Source organism: Melanerpes formicivorus, unplaced genomic scaffold (genome assembly GCF_026170545.1).
Source record: "Melanerpes formicivorus ecotype bairdi unplaced genomic scaffold, bMelFor1.0.p_v2 SCAF_20, whole genome shotgun sequence".
NCBI classification, from domain to species: Eukaryota; Metazoa; Chordata; class Aves; order Piciformes; family Picidae; genus Melanerpes; species Melanerpes formicivorus.
Genome location: NW_027142372.1, coordinates 1,119,855 through 1,144,774, shown reverse-complemented (window position 1 = coordinate 1,144,774; position 24,920 = coordinate 1,119,855). Strand labels below are relative to the sequence as shown.

The 24,920-nt window shown below is 43.1% G+C and overlaps 1 protein-coding gene across 3 annotated transcripts in view; it reads right to left on the bottom strand.

Annotated features, from left to right (window-relative positions):
• SLC12A4 (solute carrier family 12 member 4) overlaps positions 1-21,034 on the bottom strand; it is a 48,024-nt gene extending 26,990 nt beyond the window's left edge. Inside the window, exons 1-3 of one of the 3 annotated variants that reach the window (XM_068150492.1) lie at positions 20,673-21,034; positions 2,309-2,403; positions 107-238 (exon numbers count right to left, since the gene is read on the bottom strand). In XM_068150492.1, coding sequence (XP_068006593.1) covers positions 107-238; positions 2,309-2,403; positions 20,673-20,946 — 501 coding nt within the window. In that variant the 5' untranslated portion in view covers positions 20,947-21,034. Of the gene's footprint in view, positions 1-106; positions 239-2,308; positions 2,404-5,830; positions 6,103-9,904; positions 10,244-20,672 lie in introns of those variants that run through there. The other 2 variants (XM_068150494.1, XM_068150493.1) reach the window with 2 other exon arrangements.
• Between the last annotated feature and the right edge of the window lie 3,886 nt (positions 21,035-24,920).

Genomic DNA, 24,920 nt, shown 5'->3' with positions numbered 1-24,920 from the left:
ACTCCTGACAGAGACTAAGGTAAAGCAAAAAGGAGTCCCACTCTCCAGAAGTCACACAGGAAATAACCCCATTCAGTGGCTGGCCCTGGGGAAAATCACCACTTACCTTTGAGACTTTCTTCTTCGAGCCATCAGTACTTTCTGCTTCTTCATGTTCTTTAACACCTTGGGTAAGATTTGTGTAGTTGACCAACTTGCCCAGCAGAGACGACACTTTTGGTCGTATATCAAGTTCTTCCTGTGGAGAAGACAACTATTCACCTTCTGCAAGTCACATCATTTATGAAGAGTGTCTGGGGTCATGCCTTTCTTGGCATGCCTGAGGCTGCCAGGGAAAAATCATTCAGGGAATGACAGAATATTTTACTGTGCCTGAACCACTGAGGGAAAGGATTTAATTTTCTGAGAGCAGGCCAATTCTGACAGGAAAAGCCTGTGCCAACAGGTCTGCACTCTACGCACCCTTCTCCTTAGGTGCTGAAAAGTATGAGTTGCAGCAACGAAGCCTGAGCCTTGGGACTGCAAGGAAATCTCCAATGTCAGCTTCCATCAACAGACAGACTTTTTAAAAGGTCAAGTTGCCAAACAAATCTCATTTAGTGATTAAACTCTGTTCACTGTTGGCATGCATCACTCTGATAATGTTTTTAAACTTTTCAAACTGTGCCAGCTAATAGATGTGGATCTACGCAAAACCCCCAAAGGGCACATATACAGAGGACCTGTACTTGCACCTTTACATTGATCCCATCCCACCTCTGTTTCTGAAGGCAAGTTTGAAGGTAAAAACAAGTATTAAAAAAATCAGAAGAATTTTTTTCCCTTCCTTCCTCCTTGTATCTGGACATCAAGCTATCTTACATGTTAACTGCACAGCGAGTAGTACATGGTAAAGAGAAACCACTTTTTACACAGGAAATAAAACCTGAGTAATGAATATCTCACTGGAGTTGTATCTTACCTTCCTGTTTCTGGTAGTGTTACATGCTTGGTACCTAGTGGCAGAGACTGACTCCAAATGTCCCTTTTCTTATTCCTCCTTCTGATCTCATCTGCAGTTCACATCTTTCAAAACCTGATTACAACTCTTTCAGAAAGTGGCTGAGGCAAGATGCCTGCTGTTCAGCTGAGCAGTGTGGCCTTTGGGGTGCTCCTCCCTCTCTTTAGGACCACAGAAAGAGCCTGCAGCCCTGCTGTGGTACTGTGTTACTGTTGATGAAAAAGGCAGGCATCTGACTAGCAACAGCCATGCCACAAGAGGCCAACCCTCTATGACCTACAAGTGAGTTTATCCTGATCACAGACTTCCCATGCCTTGGAGGGAGGAGACACCGCAGCTGGGAGCACGCTTCAAAGCCCTTTATCTCAAGCACACTGCCTGCAGATATGGTTGCAGCACTTCCCCAGTGAGCTCCTATCTAGCAGCTGTCTGGTTATACTTGTCCAGGCTCTATGCCACACAGCTGAGCTCTGCAGGTGCCAGCTTGGCAGGGTGCAGGGCCAGCTCAGGCTGCCCCACACCGAATTCCAGAACAAGAAACACAGGGTACATGCCTCCAGTCTTGCTGTGAAGCTGCTCAGAAGCCCAGCTGCAGAGCCACACACAGAATCTCTGCACTATTCCCCAGCATGTAAGCTTCTGAAAACATTTTTTCAGGGACTTGGCCTTAGCCTACCATTATATATTTGCACCATGATGTATCTGTGCTTTATGCAGTGCCACCAAGGTAAAGATGGGGAGAGGGACTCTGCTGAACTTCTTGTGACTGCAATGGGCCTCCCACATGAGACTCTGGTCCTCCTCATTTCCCACAGAAAGAGTTGTACCTCTCTACCTCACAACGCCTGAGCTTCTCCACCACAGGGGGTATCTCTGCCTACTGGGACTTTGGACAACAGACAGATATCAACAAAAAATCATGTGAGGGAGAAACCTGCATTACTGAAATACTACCCAGACTAAGCTGAGTGCCTGAATTTAGGCACCCTCCTACACAAAGGACATGGCTTTTCTTATCACAATAAATCAGTCCATGCTCATTTTCCACACCGATTAGCCAACAGTGCCACAGCTTCACTATTTAAACTACTTAGGTCACCTCTGGTCCCATTACATTTTGCTACTTTGCAGATATACCCTTAAACACACCAAGGGCTTTTAGATTTGTCTTGAGGTGAGAATTAGGTACCAGCCCACTGCATGCAGCTTTGCAGTGCTCTGTACTCCACTGAATACAATGTGCTCAATCCTTCCCAGTCTGGAAGATCACAAATCACACTAGAAGTATGAAAAACAGTTGGAAATTACCTCAAACAAGGCCAGATTTCTGTCATAGTAATCACCTCCCTTGCCAGCTTCTGTACTGTTCAGGAAAGGACTGTTCTCTTTATGGTTGCCATGACCTGCAAAGGAAAAGAAAAAGCAGATTTTGATAAGAGCAGAAAGAGAGCTCGGAAGGAAATTTTGCAACCTTTACAAAACCTGTAAGGGATAAAATTGTTTGGTCAATTAAATCTATTTCTTTTTAATATGTAAAGTTATGTGATGTTGATAATATCAGAGATGTTACTTTCAAGATAGAGCTTTTTCTATTTCTATTGCTCTGTTTTTATTAATATAAAACGAGGTCACCTTACAGGTAGGGTCACAGCTACAACACTACTCTCACATTCCTTTTTATTACTATTTCTTATATAGAGCAGTGACAACTGACAAGACAGTTCTCAAGCACATCAAAATTGTTACTCAAGCTAGAGCAATTTCTGAACAGTAAGTCCAAACTGATTAGGTAGATTTAGTCAGACTGAGCAATTCAAAGACTAGATTCTGCTATTACAATACAACTATCAATCAAAATCTCCACCCTTCTGTTGCTGGTGGTGTGGGTTTTTTCCACTATACCCACTAATCCTAGGCACCAAACATGCTCAATTCATGATGCCTTTACCCTACTGCATTTTGTATATTCAGACTGTGCATTCTTTAGACACATGCTCCTTATGCTTCTAAGTTACAGCCTAACGTTACATACAGCAAAAGCAAAGCATTAGTATATGTAGTGAAGTACAGCTTTTTTTAACACGTAGTAATGTAGGGGGAAAAAATTAAAGGTACTACAGTGTGAAATGAGCTCTGGAGGGAAAAAAAAAAGGAAAAAATAAGGAAAAATTATTAAATTGATTCCAGTGTTTAGACATTCTCAGACCTGTGGCCCCCATCACACTCTGCTTGACCAACAAAGATGCCTTTCTGTAACTCTTTTTCCTGTAACTCCTCACTCCCTGCTCTTTCAGCCAACACAAACTACAGAGATTTCCAAGAGTATCTCCTTAAGGAAGGTTCAATCCAAGGAATACTTTTTTTTCTCCCCCTATTCAAAAAAGAGTAACCACTAAAGAAGTTTAAAATTAAAGAAAAATCTTATTATCTCAAATGAAAATACAGCATGTTCAAGAAGTATTGTACGCTGAATATATAAAAGACAAGAGATTAAACAGATGGATTTCACAGATGGATTTTTGAGGGCATGTTTTCAATGATTAAGCTACACAATTCCATAAGGCTACACTAAATGATTTTACAATAACCCCAGTCAAAGTATTGCTACATTTTGAAATCTGAATCAGCTTACAAAAGGAAACTAATAGGAAATAGAAGACTCCTCCTCAACACACAGTGACCAGCACACACCACACTGTTACAAAATTAATTGCAATAAGCAAAACAATCATGAGAAAGTTGAGTCCTCTTCTTACTGAGGGGCAGGGAGGATGAAAGCAGGACAGTTTTCCAGACATTGCTCACAGGTGTTTTCAACAAAACTCTGAAAAACAAGATTCACCAACAGAGGTCTTCTTAGGCTTCTGGAAGTACTTAGCTGACCAAAAATACTCGTAGAGAGCAGTCTGCTGCCATTTCCATGCCTGCTGCTTTTCTCAGAGCTCTGACAAGTTAACACCAAAATGTTAATTAGCAGCTGCCTGGCACAAATGGGCTCAGCTTATTTGCTGATAAATGCAAGAGATGTTCACACTGCTGTACATTGTAGAGTTGTTCACAAGCTAGAAAAATATCAGTGAGCTTAGCAATGCGGCGTCAAAACTAAAATGTTTATCAACTGCAGCAAAGTAGTTGCAGAAAAAAAGCAAAATATTTACTAAAAATCAGCACATGCTTGCTGTATCTATTCTGTCTACACTGGCAGAAGGCATATGCAAGATCAGTTTTGTTGCAGTATGTATTGTTAGCACTGCTGCAGTCTGGTCTGTATAAATGCAGTGAAGAGCATTTGTAATTTTTGCTGAGGAAATGGAACTTCATTTCCTGCCATATAGGTTTTACTTACTAAGTTGGACACAAATCATAGGGACATCAACAGCAATATTGGTTACCTGATTGATCAAGACTGGTCTGTGCAGTATCTTTCCATCATTACACTTATCAAACACAGCAAGGCCACAAGTAACTTGGTTTTGTTTTCTTGTTTCCTAAATACTAGCTCTGGTAATTAAATGTTAAACAAACAAAAAAATCAAACTGATTCCTGTTCTTTATTCAAAACACTGAGTGACTTTTAAATCAATTCTCTGCTACCTTACTTCTCCTTGTTCTTCCATCAGGAACCTTACCTTACAGATACAGCTTACCACTGTCTCAAAGTATAATGGGCGTTCCTTTACTTGCAATGCTTACAGAAACTCTCACCCTGTATAAAATCAGCCTCTTGTCAAGATAACTCATACACTCAATCTCAGATTTCTATACATGATGACAATTGGTTTGCTCTTTCAAAATACCAAGCCTCTCATTGCCATCACTGGTATAGCCTACCCTCAATTAAAAAAGATTACTTCATACCAACTGTGCCTGACAAAGATCAATGACTTCACATGAATCTTCAAGTTACCTGGCTCTTTTTTTTTTTTTTTTAAGTATTTTCACTTTGCCTCCACGAATCTTTTCACAATCAGTCTCTTCACAAGCTCTCTCTCAAGAGCTTCCAGCTTCACTCTTTCTCCACCTGTTTTCAAGCATCACCCAATATCTTCCCATTTGAGTTTCCCACTAAATTTGTGCTTGCTTTAAACATCTCCCTGCACACAGGAAGCCCAAACAAGGCAAACTGCAATAAATAAATAAATCACAGCTAGTGGCTGGCAATAGAGTACTGTTCTTCCAATGGCTAGGGCATATTTTTCTCTCCATGCACAAAAATTCAGATGATGGAGAAATAACAGCTGGCTTTTTATCGCACTCACAGCACTAGCTCCACTACCCTCCAAGTACCTATAGATTATGAATTGCTGTGGACAATGCAAAAATGAACTTCCAAACTCTATGATTCTGCTAATCCAACAAAGTGCTGCATTAACCCACTCTCAAACCCTGCACACTTTAACAGGAAGCAAAGGAGTGTATGTTCTTCGCAATGACATCCAAATTTAACGTCACAGATGTGCACCACTGCGTGCTGCAGAGATCTGTGTGGATTCAGAAAGAATACTCCATTGCTAAGTTAAATACAGCTAATTCAAAGACAGTCAAAACCACCTTCACTGCAGTTGCACATTTAGTGTAACCTCTACTTTTTGGTCATGTCCTAAAATCACAACATGTAAGAGTTAGTGTTATTTTCTCTCTTTCTGCATTCTGTTACCAGATTCAAAGGAAAACCTATGTTAGATGACTGTTTCCTCAGCAAGGATCACAAATGTGCTTTGACAAAACAGAACAGACTGCAGCACAGAACACAATATGTACTGCAATAAAAACGTGTCTACAATCATCGGTCTGCCAATGAGCAATTCCAGCAGCTTCAAAGAGACTTACTTGCATGGGAAGAGCTTGTTATCTCCATCAGTTTTGGAAGAGAGCGGACGTGACCTCGGAAAGCTACTCCGGGGAATTCTTGCCCCAGCTTCACACGAGGACAGTTTACATTCTGAAGCATGAAGTCTCCTGGGCAAGGCCCATCTTGTGACATGCGTACAGTTTTCCTCATTCTTAGAAATCAAGTCTTTGGTCTTGGACCGGAGCTATGTGGTGTTAGTTTTCATCATGCAACACTGTTTTGCAAGGAACATTTCTTAAAGAGGGAGCTATACACTCTGCAACAGAGAATAATTTATTTGCCTTAGTCCCTATGGAATTGCAATTTTTAAGGCAGGCAAACTATATTCCAAGTAGGTTAAGGTTTCCTCTTCACTTGCTTCATTGCTTCTCACTGTTCATCATCTTTCAATAATTAAGGCATTTTATTTCTGAATGCTACCAGTTCTCTTCCAAACCAAATAATTCTATTTGCAGCCACCATTACAACTACACAGCTTATCTAAACATTTCCCTGGAGTTCTTAATGCTCCCTTGCTCAGGTACAGACACAGGTCTGCAGAACAAGGTTCATCATGGTGTGGATCACTTGAGTTCCATAAAACATCAAAGACAGTTCATGGAACAAAACCTAAAAATCATAAATGTGCACACTCCCACACATGTAAACACACAAGCCCAAGAGACAGAATAAAATAAGTAAATGGATGTCCAAACTTTTATCTCAGTGCCAAGATAAAAACACCATAGAAAACTGTAGCAGATGCTCTATTGACTGGTCCTGGTTTGTTCTTCTCCAAAAGGTTTGTGTGTTCTTTACTTCAAAACAAACAAAACAAAAACAAAACAGGAAAAGAAAAAGATTAAGTACGCAGAGGACAGCGTTCACATTATTGCTTTCCTTCTGGAAGGGTGTTAGGCCAGAGACAATTTCACTGCTTGAACATGTTGAGTGCAAGTCTTCTGTGCAAGCCATTGTATTTTCCTTGGTCTGAGGGATGAAACCCAGAATTTAGATTGCATTACAGGCAAAACACATATATGAAAGTAAATAGAAGACAGATTAGTGAGGATAAATGAAAGATGAACAATTAGGCACCGTGAGTCTACCATTAAGAAAGACCAAGGAGCTTTACAGTGATAAAGTCTACTCAGCCAGACTACTAAAAGAATAATCAGCCCTGTGAGAAGGTGATAGGTAGGAGCAGGCTGCATGACTCAACCTGTTGACATTCTAATCTCCTCTACTGTCAGTTTCTGAACTCTCTTAAAGAAAACCACCACACCCCTACTTCATTATGTTCAGTTAAATAAGGGGAAACTAGTACGTCTTAAAACAACTTCAGATCTTTCCATTTGGACATGACTAACATAGAGAGATGCTCACCTTGTTCTTATGGAGGCCCTATCCACATGAGAAGAGACGCTGAAGGAACAGAGGGTCATAGTCTGACTAGCTTTCGTTTAGACAGCAGATAACAGAAGTGAAAAACACAGTAGTGCTAATTAAGCAGCAGTAAGGCTTAAAATATTAAAAAGTATTCCCAAGCAGACTGAACTTTGATAACAAGCTTTATTTCTGCCACTGTGCTTTTACAGGCAGATATCTCAGCTAATTAAATGCAAGTTGGTAAAGGCACACACACTGTGCTTGTGGAGTTAAAGCAGAACACACAGACTCTCAGACACACTTTGCTGGGCAAGCAAACTGGACAAAGCTCCAGATATGGCTATGACCTGCAATGATGGCATGCAGAGTTGCCCTAATCCTCCCTACTTGAAACCTTGACAGCTAAATCTTAACTGAGGGGCTACAATTCTCCAAGGTAATTTATCGAGAATCAGTTCAAATTAGAACCTAAATGCTAGGCCTGACAAAGAAAGAAACCTTGGTGGTTTACTTACCTCTTTATTACTGACAAACAGCAGATATTTACTAGAAAACCATCTCAAAAGGACAGCCCAACACTCCTCCCTTCAATGTAATTTAATTTCTGGAGCAGCATTAGAGCTAATATTGCACTTTTAAGTGTACTATGCATGTACAGACTCCCTTGTGTACACCACAGTACAAAACAATTGTCATGTAATAGCGTACACAGCAGCTAGCACCCCTTTTTCTGTTATTCACACACTATTTTACAGACATCCCTGAGCACAAAGCCTGTGATAGGTGCAGACACAAATTGAGCCATTTTCATGTGTAGAAAACACTTAAGCTTAGAATTAGTTTTAATTAAAAATAGTATTTTTTAAAAAATACCATTCATATTGCAAATATTCTAAGATTAGAAATGAGAGTTGATACCCAAGCAGTTGGTGCAGACTTCCTTTAACATGATTTCAGCTATCTAAACAGCAGGCAGTTATAGTCAACTAATCATGTAGGCTCTCTTCTTACTCATAGATGGCTCAATTAGCTGATTCCCCCCCCAGTGCCTCTCTTGTGCATGCACCTTAGCATGCTGCAAATTACCTCTAAACAGAGCTAACTTAAAACCCTAATTTACAGACTGTTTAAGACATGCAAAATTTATCCCACTTTGGAAAGCAATTCAGTTCTGTTCTATTTATGTTTTTCCAGATTTACATGCGTCAAAATGTTCTGCAAATTTTGACACAACTGGTAATTAGGGCAGAATTCAGTTTCATTTTTTTGACCACAAAAAGAAAATAGGTTTGCTACGTTTACTGTTCTCACAAGACCTAGGGGCAAATGAATACACCCAAGACAGGTATTCCACGAGGGGGGAGAAAAGAAAGCATTAGAGGAACAAAGGGATTGCTGCAAACAGAAATAATTTTCAGGTAGAAAAATTACCTGATGATGCAGTGAAGAAATATATTAGTCCCAAGATTATTTCTAAGGACAAGTTTACAGCCTGAAAGATAAAGTTTTAATACAAAAAAGGCTGTCTGTGTCCATTTTTATTACACTCGGGTGTTTTGGCTTGCTTCTACAAAAGAAAGACTGTTCTAACAGTTCTCGAGAAAGTACTTTTCAGATGTAACAATGGTACTCCTTTCCCAAGCACTTGAGATAAAACTTGTTTCCCTCCATAGCAGTAACGTTTTGCAGGACTGAGTATTGCTGAAGAACAGAAAACCCTAAACAAGTTCCTTGGCCTTTGCTAATTAATACCAATCCACCCAAGACTTCGGGCTACCAGATCTTTTTCAATGAAAGTGGCAGAAAGCATAAGCTCCGAGTCCCAGGCAGATCCAGTATTTTATGAAAGTAACAGCCACCGTTGCACTAGGTAACAACGTGTGCCCCAATAAGGCTCTATGAGAGGGGGAAAATGTAACAGAATGAAAGGACAGACCTCTACCTGGGTAACTTCTAGGCAATACTATCAGTTACACTGATGACAACCAACCCTCACACGCCAGGCTCAAATGCACACTCCCAACAGAAAGTGCAGCTTAGAGGCCAAAGTACTGACATTCATGGGTTTTTAAAGAATACAGTATGTTCATTCACAATGTTAAGAGTACTACATAATATTTACTTCACTGTTAAATTGATGCTGTCATTAAAGTTCTGAGGTAACTGAATTTTACCCAACAAGTCAAGGTGCACTTGCTACACAGCAGATACCATGGATATATTTATAATCAGCTTTGGCATCTACAGAAGTGACACAAACAAAGCAGATTTTTACCAAAAAGTAAATTAAAAAGCTACACTGCTGATAATTCCACTCTGAAACAATTTGAGTTTTAGAGACTGCATTTATTTGTGTTCTGTACAGAAGAAAAAGCCAAAGCTTTCCCAGACAACACACTATGCAACACTTAGGCTGCAGGACAGTACAGAATTAAGTGTACAACTGAGCAGAGAATTCTGATGGTATGACGTTACTACCAGACTTCTACTGTACCTTGCAGAACTAGATTAGAGAACAGCTTTACCAATTGAGTTGACTGAGAGTATACAACTCCAAGGAGTTAGCAATTTAATTGTCCTGTGTTTCAGAAAGCATGATGATGTTATTCCCCAGTGAAGATACACTGATATTTTCAGAACACTATAATCTTTTGCAGGTATTAACACCAACAAGAAATACTTACCCTTTAGCAATAGCTCTTTGCCATTTCCAGTAATTTGGTTTACCATTATTCTTCTTTGTGCTCTTTGCACATGCTTTAGTAATTGCCTTCTCTGTGACGTCCTGAGGATTGGCCAAATTTAATGACACTGTATTCCCAAAAGAACTTTTTTTTCCACCTCCTCTGACAAATTGACTGCTGGCTGCACTGCTGACTGGAACTGATCTCTTTCAGGAAGCAAAAGGGTTTCGTACAGAAAGCTAAGATAACATTGATATAATCCTGGCATTATAATCCTTTCAACAGTGTGAAAATATGCAAGTGTCAGGATCTTACTGAAAATGCTATTTGTGAAATCCAGACCTAGCCATACTGAGGAAGCACCTTACCCTCTGTTTGCACACATCTGCTCTGCCACAAATCTGCTGTATGCTGAGTGTGGATGCAGCCAGCATTTTAAACCTGCTAATGCCACGAAAAGTGTAGCTCTGTGACGTTAGCCCTCCAGGCATTTCAGCTTTCAAGTGAAAACAGTGATGCATTTCTTTCCATCTTCAATACTTTTTAATATGTTCATCCATTAATGGACAAATCATATGCAAGATTACCAAAAAAAAACAAAGGCATCAGCATGATGAAATGAGGGTTTATATAAGACACTTAAGGTAAATGCTAACTTAGTGATTCTAAGCAGTTCATAATTATCTGAACCCACTCCCTCCTGCTCCCTCATGAGGAAATCACTGGATACCAGCACACATCACACTGGCACTCACCTAGGTTATACCGTAGGTGTAGTCACCAAGACTGCCTATGTAATTAAAGATGCTAAGACACATCTGAGAAATTGGATTGAGGAACTCACATCACTTAGGATCTTTCATTATATAACCTGTCATTGCCAGCTGAAAGAAAGAAGAGGAAAAAAACCAACCCAAACCAAAACCAAACCAAACACTATAAAAACAACCTTTGTACTTCACTATAATCCACTTCAGAGATTCTTTCATGTGAAACGATTCCAAATAATCTGTCATGACTATCCTCCCTGAAACTCTGTCCCTTCACATGCATGAAGGCCCCTCAGACACACCACAGGGAGAAGTATTCTAGCATTTTCCTTGCCACAGGACAAGCCTCTTAACTTGCTGTCAAGTGTTCACACTTTCTCTGAGACAGCAATAAACATCTACAAGACCAGCATGCAGATTCCAAATAATAATCAATTCACCCTTCTCTCTTAAAAGCAAATACAGAGAAAGGTTTTCAGCTCTATGTCTGTTCATGGCTGCGCAGTAAGAAAGATGAGGGAAAACAAGAACCAAAAAAATCCATACTCAAAAACCCCACCCCACAACACAGAACATAATTTCAGACATATCTGCTCCCTTCTCCAGTTCCATGTGTGCCACAGAAACAATTGTACACAGGCACAAACCATGGAGTTAGAACAAGCAGATGTAAACAGTGACCATCAAGTCAACACTGCCACCACCTCTAAACACTTCCTACAGGAAAGAAATAGAGAAATAAGCAAAGGTGCTAAATATCCCCAGTCATACTGAACATAACAGAAAAAGGAGATTTAATTAGTTTGAAAATGGCATTGCATTACATACATTAACAGACATCTACTCCCCATTACTGTAAGACAGGAAGAAGCCATCTGTGATTAGTTACCACTTATTGTGAAGCCCCGAATGTTTTATTAGTGTTTTCACTTATCTCACATGGAAAGTGTCAAATATCAGGTATTTCTTACATTTGAAAATTACTTTGTTCTATGTGCAAACAAAGTAAGAGATTTTAACTGGGGGGGGGGGGGGGTGAAGAAAAGAAAAAATAGAGAAAAAAAGAGCTAAGGTTGCATACGTTCCAAGGATGAAGAACTGACCTTCAGTGTGAAGTGCTATGAACAGCCAAAACTCACTGTAACTCAGGTCATAATACTTAAAGAAAGAACAAGTCAGCATGAAACTTCTCCAAGTAAAGGAAGTCATTCCATCCCAGTGAACACTTTAGAGGGTGGAGAGCACTCTGACACTGCACATGATAAGCAACAAACCACAGTACTTGTAAAATACATTTATATTCAAACACACATTCATAAAGAGCTCATGGGTCTTTCAAATTAGCACAAAATATTTCACACTGTGCAGCACAGCACGGATCAAGACACAGTGGCTTTTATCATCACTTCACAAAAAGTTCATTGGAGCAAAGTGAGTACAGCATGTTTTCTTACAGAGACTCTTCAACGTTAGATCATTTGTCTTCTGCTCCAGCAGTCAGGAATTAAATCAGTGCGACAGAATCTAAGTCCAAAGAATCTCAGGTTCCTATAATGATGTGTTTGCTCCTGCTAAACACATGCTTCTATGACAAAGACCAGAATACAATTTCTTAACAGGGCAAATGTAGAATATTGCAATTAGATTAGTCTCCATGTGTTGCCTCGAGTAACAGCTCTAAAGCTCCCTGCATGTATGTTAGAAGAGATCTTAACACAAAGCAGACAATCAACCCACTGTCTAGTTACATAGTGTTGGGGTTTACCAAACACTGCTCAGCTACACCTCCCTTCATGTTTGGATGCAATGCCCATGAAATTAATCCCTGACACTGTCACCACATTCTCTGGAGCATACATCCAAATCAGAAGTGAATGGCTTGTGTCTGGTTTAGGCAGAGTAACCAAGATATAACTTATGTGCATGTGGAAATTGAATTTTGATAAGGTTGGCAAGGGTTAGCTTGTGATGCTCTAAAACCAGCTGTGCCCTGGAGATCATGCCCCAGTACAGGGTGCAGAAGACAAGTATCAATCAAGTGAAAGTAAAGGATCCTGTTGGTGAGGAGACAGACAAGTAACATTGCTGCTACACACATTACATTGTATAATCATAGACTGGAGAGTGAAAAACCTTAGCAGAAGAAAGCTGAAAATATTCAGGAGCAATAAGGTTTTTAAACTAGACCTGCAAATCTATTAAAGAACTTCTGCCTTTGTCATTTGCATCAGGTCTGGGTAAAAATACATACTACAGAAATTACTAGTAAGAGTGATGTTAGTTGTTATTGTTTAGAAGTGGATCATGAAGGAAAAGCTCCTGAATGCAAAGGTGGAAGGAAGAAGAGAAACAATAATGTGTTGCCCTCCATCAGAGGCATCAGGAGATACACCATCTTCTTGAATCACTCAAAGTCCTGACTGAGATCTGAACTCCTACAAGGAAACCCAGAAGTGGACTTTGTGCACAGCAACTAAACTTGGGGCTGCTCAGCTTGCAAGTACAGACAGGATCATAACACAAAGCAGCACTTCTATAGATAATTTTATGAAAAACAATTATACTCCAGGGCGTAAAAACTGTTTTACTGCATCAATCAGCAATTTCAAGTATGCAAGAGCAAGCCTCAACAAGTTTGCCCTCCTGAAGAGTTACTCTAACTCAGCAAATGGGCATTTCTAATAGCACACCCTAATTCCTTTTTTCCCTTTGACATGGAAGACAGAAGTGTGAATAGTCTAACCTGCTTTACAGTAAGTAGATACCTGTAATGACTGAGTAATTCTCTAAACACCTCAGATAAACACAAGAAATTGCTGGCTCCTGGTAGGTGATGAAAATGAAGGTTGGTAATTAGAATGTAGAAAAACACAGAGAGTTTTGTTCTGTCATAATTAGCTTGAACCTATACATAGCAGAGCAGGTCTCTGCCCTACACACAGATCTCTGTGTCACCTCCCCTCTCCCAGGATCCTGTTATACAATCCCTGCCAGGGTTTCCTGCAAGGCAGCCTCCAGCATCAGGTTACAGCTTTGATTCTCATTTTCCAAGTAATCGATGGATTGCATTATAATTATATTACAGACCTCGTGTCAATCAATGACAGAGATTGGCTTCTAGGACAATGTAGGTCACTTGGGTGGAGCAGGGATAAGAGGCCAAATGAAGCATTCTGGATTCAAGGGGATGGACCTGTGGGACTAACTCCCAGGGAACATTGGCAAATCCAGAATTCAAATACCTTTGGAAATGCTGCTAGGCCATGCCTTAAGCAAACAAGCTTCCCCAATTCCTGTCAGAGCACTGTGATCACCAATACAAAGGCAGGATGATGACCATCTCCTCACTAGCACCAGCAATTTCTTTCCTTATCCCTACCCCAAGCTGCCCAGCACAGCCTGCCTCTTATCTTCTGCTCAACAAAATGCCATTTCATCTACATTTCCAACAAGTCTTAGGCTGCCTCCAGTCAGCAAAGCATAGCCAGCTTGGCAAAACTGCCAAGTTATCAACCTTCCCCATTCATCCATAAGCTAACCAAGTTGAAGCTCCTTTGGGGCAATTAGCAGTTTATTCTACACATCCAACCCCACCTCTCTGTCCTACAGAACACAATGAAGACCAAAAGATGATTAAAAAAGAAATTCCACCAAGTACCTTGAATAGCAGCACAAATCTGGGGGGGTGGGGGTGCGGGGAGTGGGACATTCCCATAACTGTCCTGACATATACCTCTTCTGCTCAGACATGAATTAAGACAGATGGAAAGTAAACAGCCTTCTTTTGCAGGCCAAACCTAATACCTACCACAAAAATCTAAAGCCCTATTATATGACCTATCAGGTGAAAAAAAAAATGCTACTTCTTTAACTCCAATAACTTTTTATAGCTCAGAAGTGACAGTTTGAAACTCAGAAAACAAACGTTTAAAATAGGTTTCACTTTGGTCATGGACGCAGTGGGCAGCCTACAAACCTCTGCATAGGTGTGGAGAGGATGGCTGAAGAAAGGGGACCTGTACCACATTACAGCATATGAAATGCTGTGATCATATTCAAGATACAGAAACATTTAGCCTACATATATTTTAAGAGCTGTTATTTTTCCTGGTCATGTGGTCTTTCTATATTTAAAGGCATAACATATTAAATTTATGTCAAATATTTGATTTTGCTTTTAGACTAACATTTTTTTGTGTCTGCCATTTCATTATCTTGATTGCTTAAAAAAACAGATACTGTTTGCTCAGCACTCACTGCAGCAGCCACTGTGAAAGATGCACAGTTCTCCACGCATGACAAAATCCAAGTATACTGAAATAAATCGTCCAAAGCAGCTCAACTGAAAGAACAAGAACAGTACTACTCACTGCCAAGGGATCACTTGGCATCATTCACACAGATGCCTACTGAAAACCAGTAATAAAGAGATTTTACTAAATCAAACAACAAAAAAATACTGATACTTTCTTATCTGGGAGACTAAAAATCAGCTTAGTACAATGAAGAGATTCAACATTCCTGACTCAGAGGTTACTGAAGACAATGGAAATGTTCCTAAAATGTAATTCCAACAGGCTTTAGACTACATCTTACAGTGGTGCATTTTTTTTTTCATAAAAGACACCAAAATTTATTTGAATTTCTTCAGAAAAGTGAAGAGATTTAATTAAAACATATAGCCTCAGCAAAGAAAAAAAATTCCCCAAACTTAGTCTCAACTCAAGCTTGAAATGGGCACGTCGCAAGTCAAAAGAAGAAAGCATGTAAAGCAGAATTCATGTCTTTTCATGTCTAATTGCTTAGCCTTCTAATACAGGTGTCCTCCAAAACACAAAAAAGTCAGCAGCTACAGAAGACCAACAGAAGGTTGTTATGGTCTTCATTTCTTGCATCATACAGAGCTGTACATACACTGCTACAGGATCTGCTATCAAATCACTTAGACATATCATGAAGATCCTTCCAGAGCATTTCCAAATAGCTGAAATACCAGAGAACCCACAAAAAGAGCCATATTTTTCTATATGTAACCAAGTCTCCTGGCCACCAGCAGTTGGCACCAAGCTCCTTTTGGTACCGGACAGCTGCAGCCTCTCCAGCTCTGCCTAAATCACGGCACATATTAGAAGAAGAATGTGAGACATGCTTAGCAAAAGTAACAGTTTATGCAGTAACATGAACTTTTTTCTTTTCCTAGACAAGCATTTTTATGGATTAATTAAACCTAACAAAACTGCCTGCTGCTAAAGGAAACCCAAGGTGTCTACCATGGACTCTACTAAAATGAGCTTCTTCAGGAAATTCTTTTGCTGCCAGGCTACAAAGAAAGTATCATCCCTTTCACCCACTCAAGTGTTATGAAGAGCTAAATGCGTCACAGACTTCTCCACTCTCATTTTTAACATACCTCACTCTTATCTTTCCTTATCTGAAGCAAGAGTCCACTTATCTATTCACCTGTATTGAAACAATTCTGGAGTTTGGCACTGTTATCAGTGCCCTGATAAATATCAACTGCACAAACAGGAAAAAACTAATAAAGGGCTTCACTAGGATCATCTTGCTGCTAAGACCCTTTTCAGGATCTACATTTCAAATTAAAACCACCGCTGTGTATTTCCCAAGTATTTATAGAACAGGAACAAATATTGACTTACGTAGCACTGACAAGACACCTTCAGTATCTTCAAATTTACCTACTCAACTTTACAGAGAAGGAAGACAGCTGCTTAGCAGAACAGGAAAAAAAACCCAACTTTGTATATCAAAAAGAAACAAAACCGAAGGAGATGCAGTCTTCATACCACTTACAAGTCTCCAAAGAGACAACTCACTGACATCAGTGTATTTCTTTGCTGCCTCCCATAGAATTCAGAGTTTCTGCCTCAACTCCTCCCCAAGTTCGCTCCTCCATGATTTTTCTGCAGTTCTGAGGCAATACAAAAAATGCTGAAGGTGCTCATGCTACAGAAATTCTGCAAAAATATCCTGCTATGAATATTGTAACAGCACCATTTACCAACACTGCTTCTAACAGAAGTTCTTGAATTTAAAATAACCTAAACTATATTTGGACACATGTATCTGTCACCCCTCTTTAGCTGTAGCATCCAAATCATTACATGGCTAATTTTATCTTATCTCTGGACTTTGCCAAAACACCTACACAGAAGAATTAAGTGCTTTGAGAAGGATTTTTTGAATTGTTTATGTATCCCCATTCAAAGTATCTTCAGATATATGTGATCTTTATTTCAAGTCTTGCAAAAGACATTAAGCCTTTACTAGTAAGTTTCCACATACTAAAAAGCAGTGAAGCAGCAAGAAGTTTAAAGTAAACGGGCACTGAATTTTCTTTATCCACCTTCTCAAAAATAGCTTCTTGCAGATGATCAGCATAATCTGCAGCTGCACAAGCACACTGTACATATTGATGCAGACTGTAAACATGAAGAAAATGTCTCAAGTCCAGCTACAACTCTGGACTCAAAAGAAGACATGTGATCACTAGAGCATAAGCAGAGTAATTCATTGGCAAAAACCAAGGGTGGCAGCTGACCAAAGCTGGTTAATGACACCAAGCTGATTAGCATCTCATTTCCACCAACAAAAGTCACAGGATGATAAATAACTTCCCACAGGGCTCATGACATTGCCACACTTTGGTTAACAGGGTGCATAATCACTGTGGAGCTGAGATTCCTATTATACCAAAGCTTATTTGGTTTTTTAAAACAGTTTTCAGGCCCCACTGTCCCTCTTCTTACCCTGTGTACCGAACCTAACATGCTGGCATTATTTCAAAGACCAAAGAGGTGCCAAATTCACATTTCTCATCCCTGCTGATCCATAAAGCAGGACTCACAAGTTTATCACAGGATCACAAGATAATTCTTTGTACTTCTTTTTCTAAATGGAAGATGTCAAAATCTATTACAAGCAGTGGCAATTCGGTGGAACCTGCTTAGGAAATAAAGACTGATTTTATTCACAAGCAAGCACTGGAGCTATCTGGGAAGTCTAAGTTATTGCACACTGACTAATGTCTTCTGATGGAAATGGCTGACAGAGAAATTCTCTGCAGAATGGTTCCACATCTGCAGTGTTTAGATGACAAGGCATCACTTGATGTCACAAATAAAGCAAAATGCAGAAAACTACCACTCAAAACCAAGGCTACGGCAAATAAAGGTTGGAGTGAAAAGGTCAGAGTGAATTAAGGATCTGTCTGAATTATAAGCAACAGAGATTGTGCAAGGAATACTGGACAATGAAGTCACTGCTTTACTCAGTGTTACAAACCAGCTATAAACAGCTACATGACCATGACAGACCATAGGCCTGCAGGGCCATGCGATTACTGAGTCACTGTAACCCATCTCTGATCAAACTGAGCAGCAGTTTATTTAAGGTTCTGAATGGCAAGCTGATAAAATCTTCCCAGGAGAAGAGTCTCCAGAACAACTTTCTTATACTGACTACAGCGGCACTACTTGGATGGCATGGGAGGGCTGGACAATTGACATGGCTCAGACTGCTCTGCGCAGTGCTATCATGGATCATATACACTTTGTTAGGGTGTATTCTGCTACTGTGCCTCATCTGGAATCAGGAGTGTCACCAACACAGATCACTCCAAGAACCCTGTGAAGAGATGCACAGAAGGCTCTGGGGGGGTCACTCTCTTGCCTTCCAGACAGTACTTATCAGCTGTAAAATATGAAATACTCAGTCTTCAACAAGAGCTTCCATCTCTACCATGCTGTATTATCAATACTCCTCCAGTATGAGAGGCTATGGTCTCTGCATGCAATGTGGAAAGAAGCACCAAAATCCAAAGGAGTAACACAAGAGAGTTCAGATTCCATACTACAAAGCCATAAACCCAAGAAATCACGGAAGAGGCAGAAAAGGCTACTGAGGAAGAACATGCTTGTCAGTACAAGTAGCCAAGACAATATATCTTTATATGTACACCCTCAGGATATGAAACAACACTTAATTACTGTGAAAGTAAATTAAAAAATAGAGGGGAGTTATAGCTCAAACAGAAACAGAACTAACTACTATATATTAATAGAGGTGTTAGTAGATATTTATCAGTTTTACAATAGACTCAGCTAACTTCCAGCAGTGTCGCAGTCAGGACAGCCACAGCTTGCCAGCTACTGGTAGGCTGTGACAGGCAGCTGAGTAGGTTGAAGTGTATTTTGTGGACACATCCCACAGGCACTCTCATATCCAAAGGACAGCCAGTCTGATTGACCTGGGTAAAGATCCACCATGGCAGTACCTTCTCCAAGTCACACTTACCAACACATGGACAAAGCTACCTAGTGGAAAAACTACTCCACGAGACCTCCACCTCAACCTGCTCAGATGAGCGAAAAACACCTGTCATGAAAGCTCTACATTAACTAACCCCACAGTAAAACAGACTGTCTTTACGAAACAAAGTCAAGGCCCTGCACAGCCTTCAGGGTTAGAGTCCCAAATTGTCTCCACTAACAGACATGTTGATGAAAGTGCCTACCTTTCATCATTCCAAAATGCCCACACTAGATCTGGAAACAATCATAATGGACATGAGGCCTATGTAAGTTACTTTGTATATAATGTAAAATTCCTTTGAAAACTAAAATTTAATGAAAGATTGGCACATGTTGAAGACTGATGCAGATACAGAGGACCGAAGAAGGTGACAAGGCAGGAACTGCACCTTGATCTCATGACAGTTGAGTATCGCTCAGCAGAATTACACTACTCTCTTCCTGAAGCATAGGCCTGAGCAGTGCCAGCTCCCTTCAGGGATTATTGTACATCCAATAACATTTACATTCCGAAAACTCTGATTGCACAGGTGAGGAAGAACAGGTCAGGTGTTGACTGATTTTCCTTTTGTTGCCTAGAATCACACATGATTCACAGAGGGCAAGTCAGATGCATGAAGCCCATGGGAAGATCCTCTCTCTAAAGGTTACAGTACTAAACATAACTAAGGCAGAAAACAGGAAGATATCTCACAAACAGCTAAAACAATCTTTTACCCGAACTACTCTCTGAATCTGTGTCCTTCCTTTTATCACTATAAACACTGTTTTTTTATTTTTTTTAATTGATTTATACCCAAAAGCCACAGCAAAACACAAAGATTGGCTGAGCAGAGCAACTAGCTGCCTGATAAAAGAATGTATTTCTCACCACCCAAAATCCCCTCCAATTTACATGATCCTATTCTGTAACTGGAATAAATTAAGCACTAACAAAAAGCAGCTCTGCCTTCCCGGGCAGTTATGAAAGCCACTCAGACACAACACACATGCTCTAGTATCGCAGGGCTCGGTGTGAGGGAGAGAGACCTTGCTAGGCAGGTGAGTTTTTAAAGCTGACATAAGAAAAGCAGAGCACTAAGATTCGTCTACTTTAATTGAACCCTCTCCCACTCCTTTATTTTGGAAGTGCAGCTCCGAAAATATTTGAGCGCATCTCCACATACTCTTATCGCCTCTTGGAGGCTGCAGTTTGTGGGAGCAGTGATAAGGCCCGGCCCCCGAGCCGGCCCCGCACGCCGCTGCACCCCCGGGCTATCAACAAGTGACTGAGGAGCGGAGGCTGTCCTCGCCTCCGAAGGACACCCTGTCCACCCGCATCCCACGGGACCCACCGCGGCCCGGGCCACTGGGGCTGACAGCCCCCCCTCCCAGCATTCATCCGGTAGCATTCACCCGGAGACAGGGGTCCCCACGGGCCTCGCCACGGCGGCGCGTCCCGGCCCCAGCAACGGCTGAGCCGCCGCCCGCCCGGGCGGACCTCGCGGGGGCTCCTCCTCCGGGCGCGCTGCGCCCCGCCGCCCCACAGGGCCGCTACCAGCGCCCCTGCCTTTGTCTGCCGCCGCCAGCGGTGGCGAAGCAGAGCGGGGCAGCCAGGCTTGAACTGGATCCTCCAGGGAGCGGCCAACACCGCCGTTCCCCCGCGCCCCCGCCGTGTCCGCTCACCGTCGGAGCTGACTGTGTCGTAAGAATCACCAGCGACAGGCGCCGCTGCTGCCTCCCGGTAGTCCACCCAGCTGAGCCCTTCTACGCTATCATACTCGGCGCGGTGCTTGTCCTCCACCGGTACCACGGTGAAGTGCGGCATGGCTGGCGGGGTGGCGAGGGCTCCCCGCGGCACCGCAGCGAAGCAGGCGGGACGCGGCGCGAAGCCGGCGGCGCATTCCTGCCCTGTGCGGTCACTTCCTCTCAGGAAACCGCGCTCCTCAACTCCACCCATTCCCCTCCGAGCGCCGGGGCGGCGAGGCGGCGCGGCGGCCGCCGCCCCCGTGGCCGACGGGCGGGCAGGCCGGGACCGGAGCCGCCCCGCAGCGAGGACCGGGCGCGGGGGAGGGAGGAAGGGGTGTCTCTCCCACCGGGCGGGCGCGATCAGCAGCAGGAACGCGGAGGAGGGGCCGCAGGCGGCGAGGCGGCGCGGGGAAGGGGGAGCCTTTCTCTCACAGTCATCGTGACAGGAGCCGGGCCCGGGGGCGGCGGTAGCCGCGGCGCGCTGGGAGGGGAGCAGAGCGGGGCGGGGAAGGGCGGGCCCCCTCTGCGCCCTCTGCCCGCGGTCCTCCCTCGCCGATGCTGCTGGGCCGCCTTGGGAAGCAAATTTCCCTCTGCCGTTGCCCCGAGCCGCCTCCGGCTCCCTCCCCCGCCGTCGCCATTTGCTGAGCTAAAGCGATAGGAGGGCGTTGGCGCGCCGCGCCCAGGCCCGGGGAGGCGGTTGCGGGGTCGAGGGGGGAGCGATCCCCGGCACCGCGGCAGGGCAGTTCGAGGACGCAGCATCTGGCCAAGTGGCGGTTCACTGGGGAAAAGGGGTGGTGTTTGTATATCCTCCGCGCCTCCTGGCAGAGGCAGGGTGGTCGTAGAAAACCCGAGAGGAGTGTGTGGGCAGCAGATCAGCGAGCGGTAAGCTGGCAGAGCCCCCGGATAGCTGCGGGGCTGGGACGAAGCAAGGCGCGCCAATTAAAAACTCTTGACTCGTAGCCCTGCCAAACTCCAGGCTTCTAATCAACAGCAACCTGATGAGCGATGAACAGCCAGGCGGAGCGGGTCTATTTTTGTGCAAGTTATCGCTCACTTCAGCTGCGGCAGCTGTCACCGCTTCCTGTGCTTGCGGTGGCAGCGCGCTGGTTTCTCGTGCGCGTGCCCCCGCCGCCTGCATCGGCCCTCTGAAACAAGGGGCGAGCCCCGGGGACCGTGTCTGGGCAGAGGCGTGGGGGTGAAACACGGCTGTGGGGAAATCTGCATGTTAGCTGGAGCCGAGGGTATTTCTAGTTACATGCAAAGCAGACAGTTGCTAAGGCAGCAGACTGCCAGGGCAGGTGAACTGTGGCCCTGCTGCTCAGGCTGGGGCCTGGGAGCCGGCGCTGCACCATTGTTATGTCCCACTAATGGGGGCAGTGGGGTGCGCCACCCCCTCCCGGCGGTAAGGCGCACGCCTCTGTGGCGGCAGGGTCCATAAAGCCTGGGGCATGCCTGCCTCAACCTCTTGTTCTCGAGGGAGCAAAATTCAATTTTGCCTTCACATTAGAAAAAGCTGGCGCCAGCCATTGCTGTCTTGGCCTTCATTTTATATGCTGTAGTCTTCACATGGAGTTTTAACATGAATTAATCGTTGATAATGCTATGTGTTTGAAAGCTAGCCTTGAAAGTAAAAGATTCTCTTTTTAACGCTTTATGTAATCATCAGGAAAGAAGCTTGAGGGGACAGTTTGTGCATCTTCCCATCAAATATCAATTCCAACTAGTTTTGTAGAGTTTTGACTAAAATCTGTGTACAGTGACAATTCGTCCAGTACAGATGCTTTGTCCTTGGATTGCATAGGAGTCTGTAGGAGGATACAAGCTTAGAGCAGAGGAAGAGGATAAGACTACACATTTCCTGTGCTCAGAAGAACCTTACAACAAGCTTTCTGAATTTGTCCTGCCTTTCTTGACAAAGCAAACCCCAGGTCACCTGGAGAAAAGAATGTGCAATGAGCACAGAAAGACAAGAGGGAGAATGCTTTGTTCATGAGAACTGAGTAATATATTACTTTTAATTAGTTTGGGTTTGAAATACGAAGAATCCATGCTGCGGAGTGGCTGCTGCCAAGGGGGTACAGGTCTCTCAAGTTCACTTAACACAAACTTGTTGGTAGACCACCTCTGGGGAAAGCCAGTATAATTACACCTCCAAACATTGATCAGACAGGTGGAAAGACTTCTAAGACTCCTGTGTTTTTGCACAGCCTACATTTTAGTTTTGTCCCTTGCTCTGTTGAAGAGAACAACAATGATCTTTATGTGGTCGTGTGTCAATGGGTCCATGTCCCAGTGGAGGCCAGGGACAAGTGGAGTCCCTCAGGGATCAGTCCTGGGACCTGTCTTGTTCAACATCTTTGTGGGTGACATGGACAGTGGCATTGAGTGCACACTCAGCAAGTTTGCTGACGACACCAAGCTGTGTGGTGCAGCAGACAGGCTGGAGGGAAGGGAGGCCATCCAGAGAGACCTTGACAGGCTGGAGAGGTGGGCACAAGCCAACCTCAGGAGGTTCAACAAGACCAAGTGCAGGGTCCTGCATCTGGGTTGAGGCAATCCCAGGCACAAATACAGGCTAGGCAGTGACTGGCTGGAAAGCAGCCCTAAGGAGAGAGACTTGGGGGTGCTGGTGGACAAGAAGCTCAACAGGAGCTCTGAGTGTGCACTTGCAGCCTGGAAAGCCAATCAGATCCTGGGCTGCATCAAGAGAAGTGTGGCTAGCAGGTCAAGGGAGGTGATTCTCCCCCTTTACTCAGCTCTGGTGAGACCCCACCTGGAGTACTGTGTCCAGTTCTGGAGCCCCTATTACAAGAGGGATGTGGAGGTGCTGGAACGTGTCCAGAGAAGAGCCACAAGGATGATCAGAGGGCTGGAGCACCTCTCCTATGAGGACAGACTGAAGGAGTTGGGGCTGTTCAGTCTGCAGAAGAGAAGGCTCCAAGGTGACCTAATTGTGGCCTTCCAGTATCTGAAGGGGGCCTACAGGAAGGCTGGGGAAGGACTTCTCAGGATCTCAGGTAGTGATAGGACTAGGGGGAATGAAATTAAGCTGGAGGTGGGGAGATTCAGGCTGGATGTGAGGAGGAGGTTCTTCACCATGAGAGTGGTGAAGCACTGGAATGGGTTGTCCAGGGAGGTGGTTGAGGCCCTGACCCTGGAGGTGTTTAAGACCAGGCTGGATGAGGCTCTGGCCAGCCTGATGTAGTGTGGAGTGTCCCTGCCCATGGCAGGGGGTGTTGGAACTAGATGATCCTTGTGGTCCCTTCCAACTCTGACTGATACTATGATCTAACAGCTTCATCAGTTTGGGAGGAGATAAAAAACCCCCCACATTTTTCTCTGTTCAAAACTCATGGTGTCTTGAAGACCTGGGATGAGTTTTGTTTTGTTTTGTTTTGTTTTGTTTTTTTCCCCAGTAACAATAAAATGAGCCTGTTTGTAAATACGGTCCCACTGAGGTCTATGAAGTTTTACCAGCAATTTCTGTGGGCAAGGTTGGGCCAATTCTGATCATCTAGAAAGCATTCCTGCTAATTTTAGAAGCACTGGTTCTGACAGTGGTGTACCACTTAGTCCACTGTCTTATCTGCAACATTTTTTTCCCAAAGGAAAGTGGAGCAACTGTCCAAAAAGTAGCATTTCCTGTTTATCTGGTTTTGGTTGAATTATGTTTCATTAGTGTTCATAATACATATGACTTAGAAAGGTAGAATCCACCAAGAAAAGAGAAAAGTATTAATTGATAGGGAATGAATAACTTTACACAGGAAAAAAGGCAAGCTAATAACTCACCTTTAAGCAAGTTGCTTCATGCTTGGTCTTCTGTCTTCTTTGTTCTTCCCTGGCTTCCAGTTTACCAAGCTTTTGAGTGAAAGTGTCTGATATAAATAAACTGTCCTAGGAAAAAAAAGAGTTTATCAGAAATAAGTTTCAAGACAGTGTTTTTGGAGTCATAGCTGTTGAGGAGGAAGAATTAAACTGGGCACTTACTCATCTTGCTTTTCAAAGCAGGTCTGGCAAGGAGCTTGATCGCTTTCTTTAGGCGCCAAAAAATGCATCTGTGCTACCACAAAATGTTTGAGTATGATGAAATCAACGGTGCTGAAATTGTACCCCAAAAGGGTGGGGGAGAAACAAATCAAATCGAGCTCAGGCACATACACCAGCAGCTCCCCTCTATGGAAT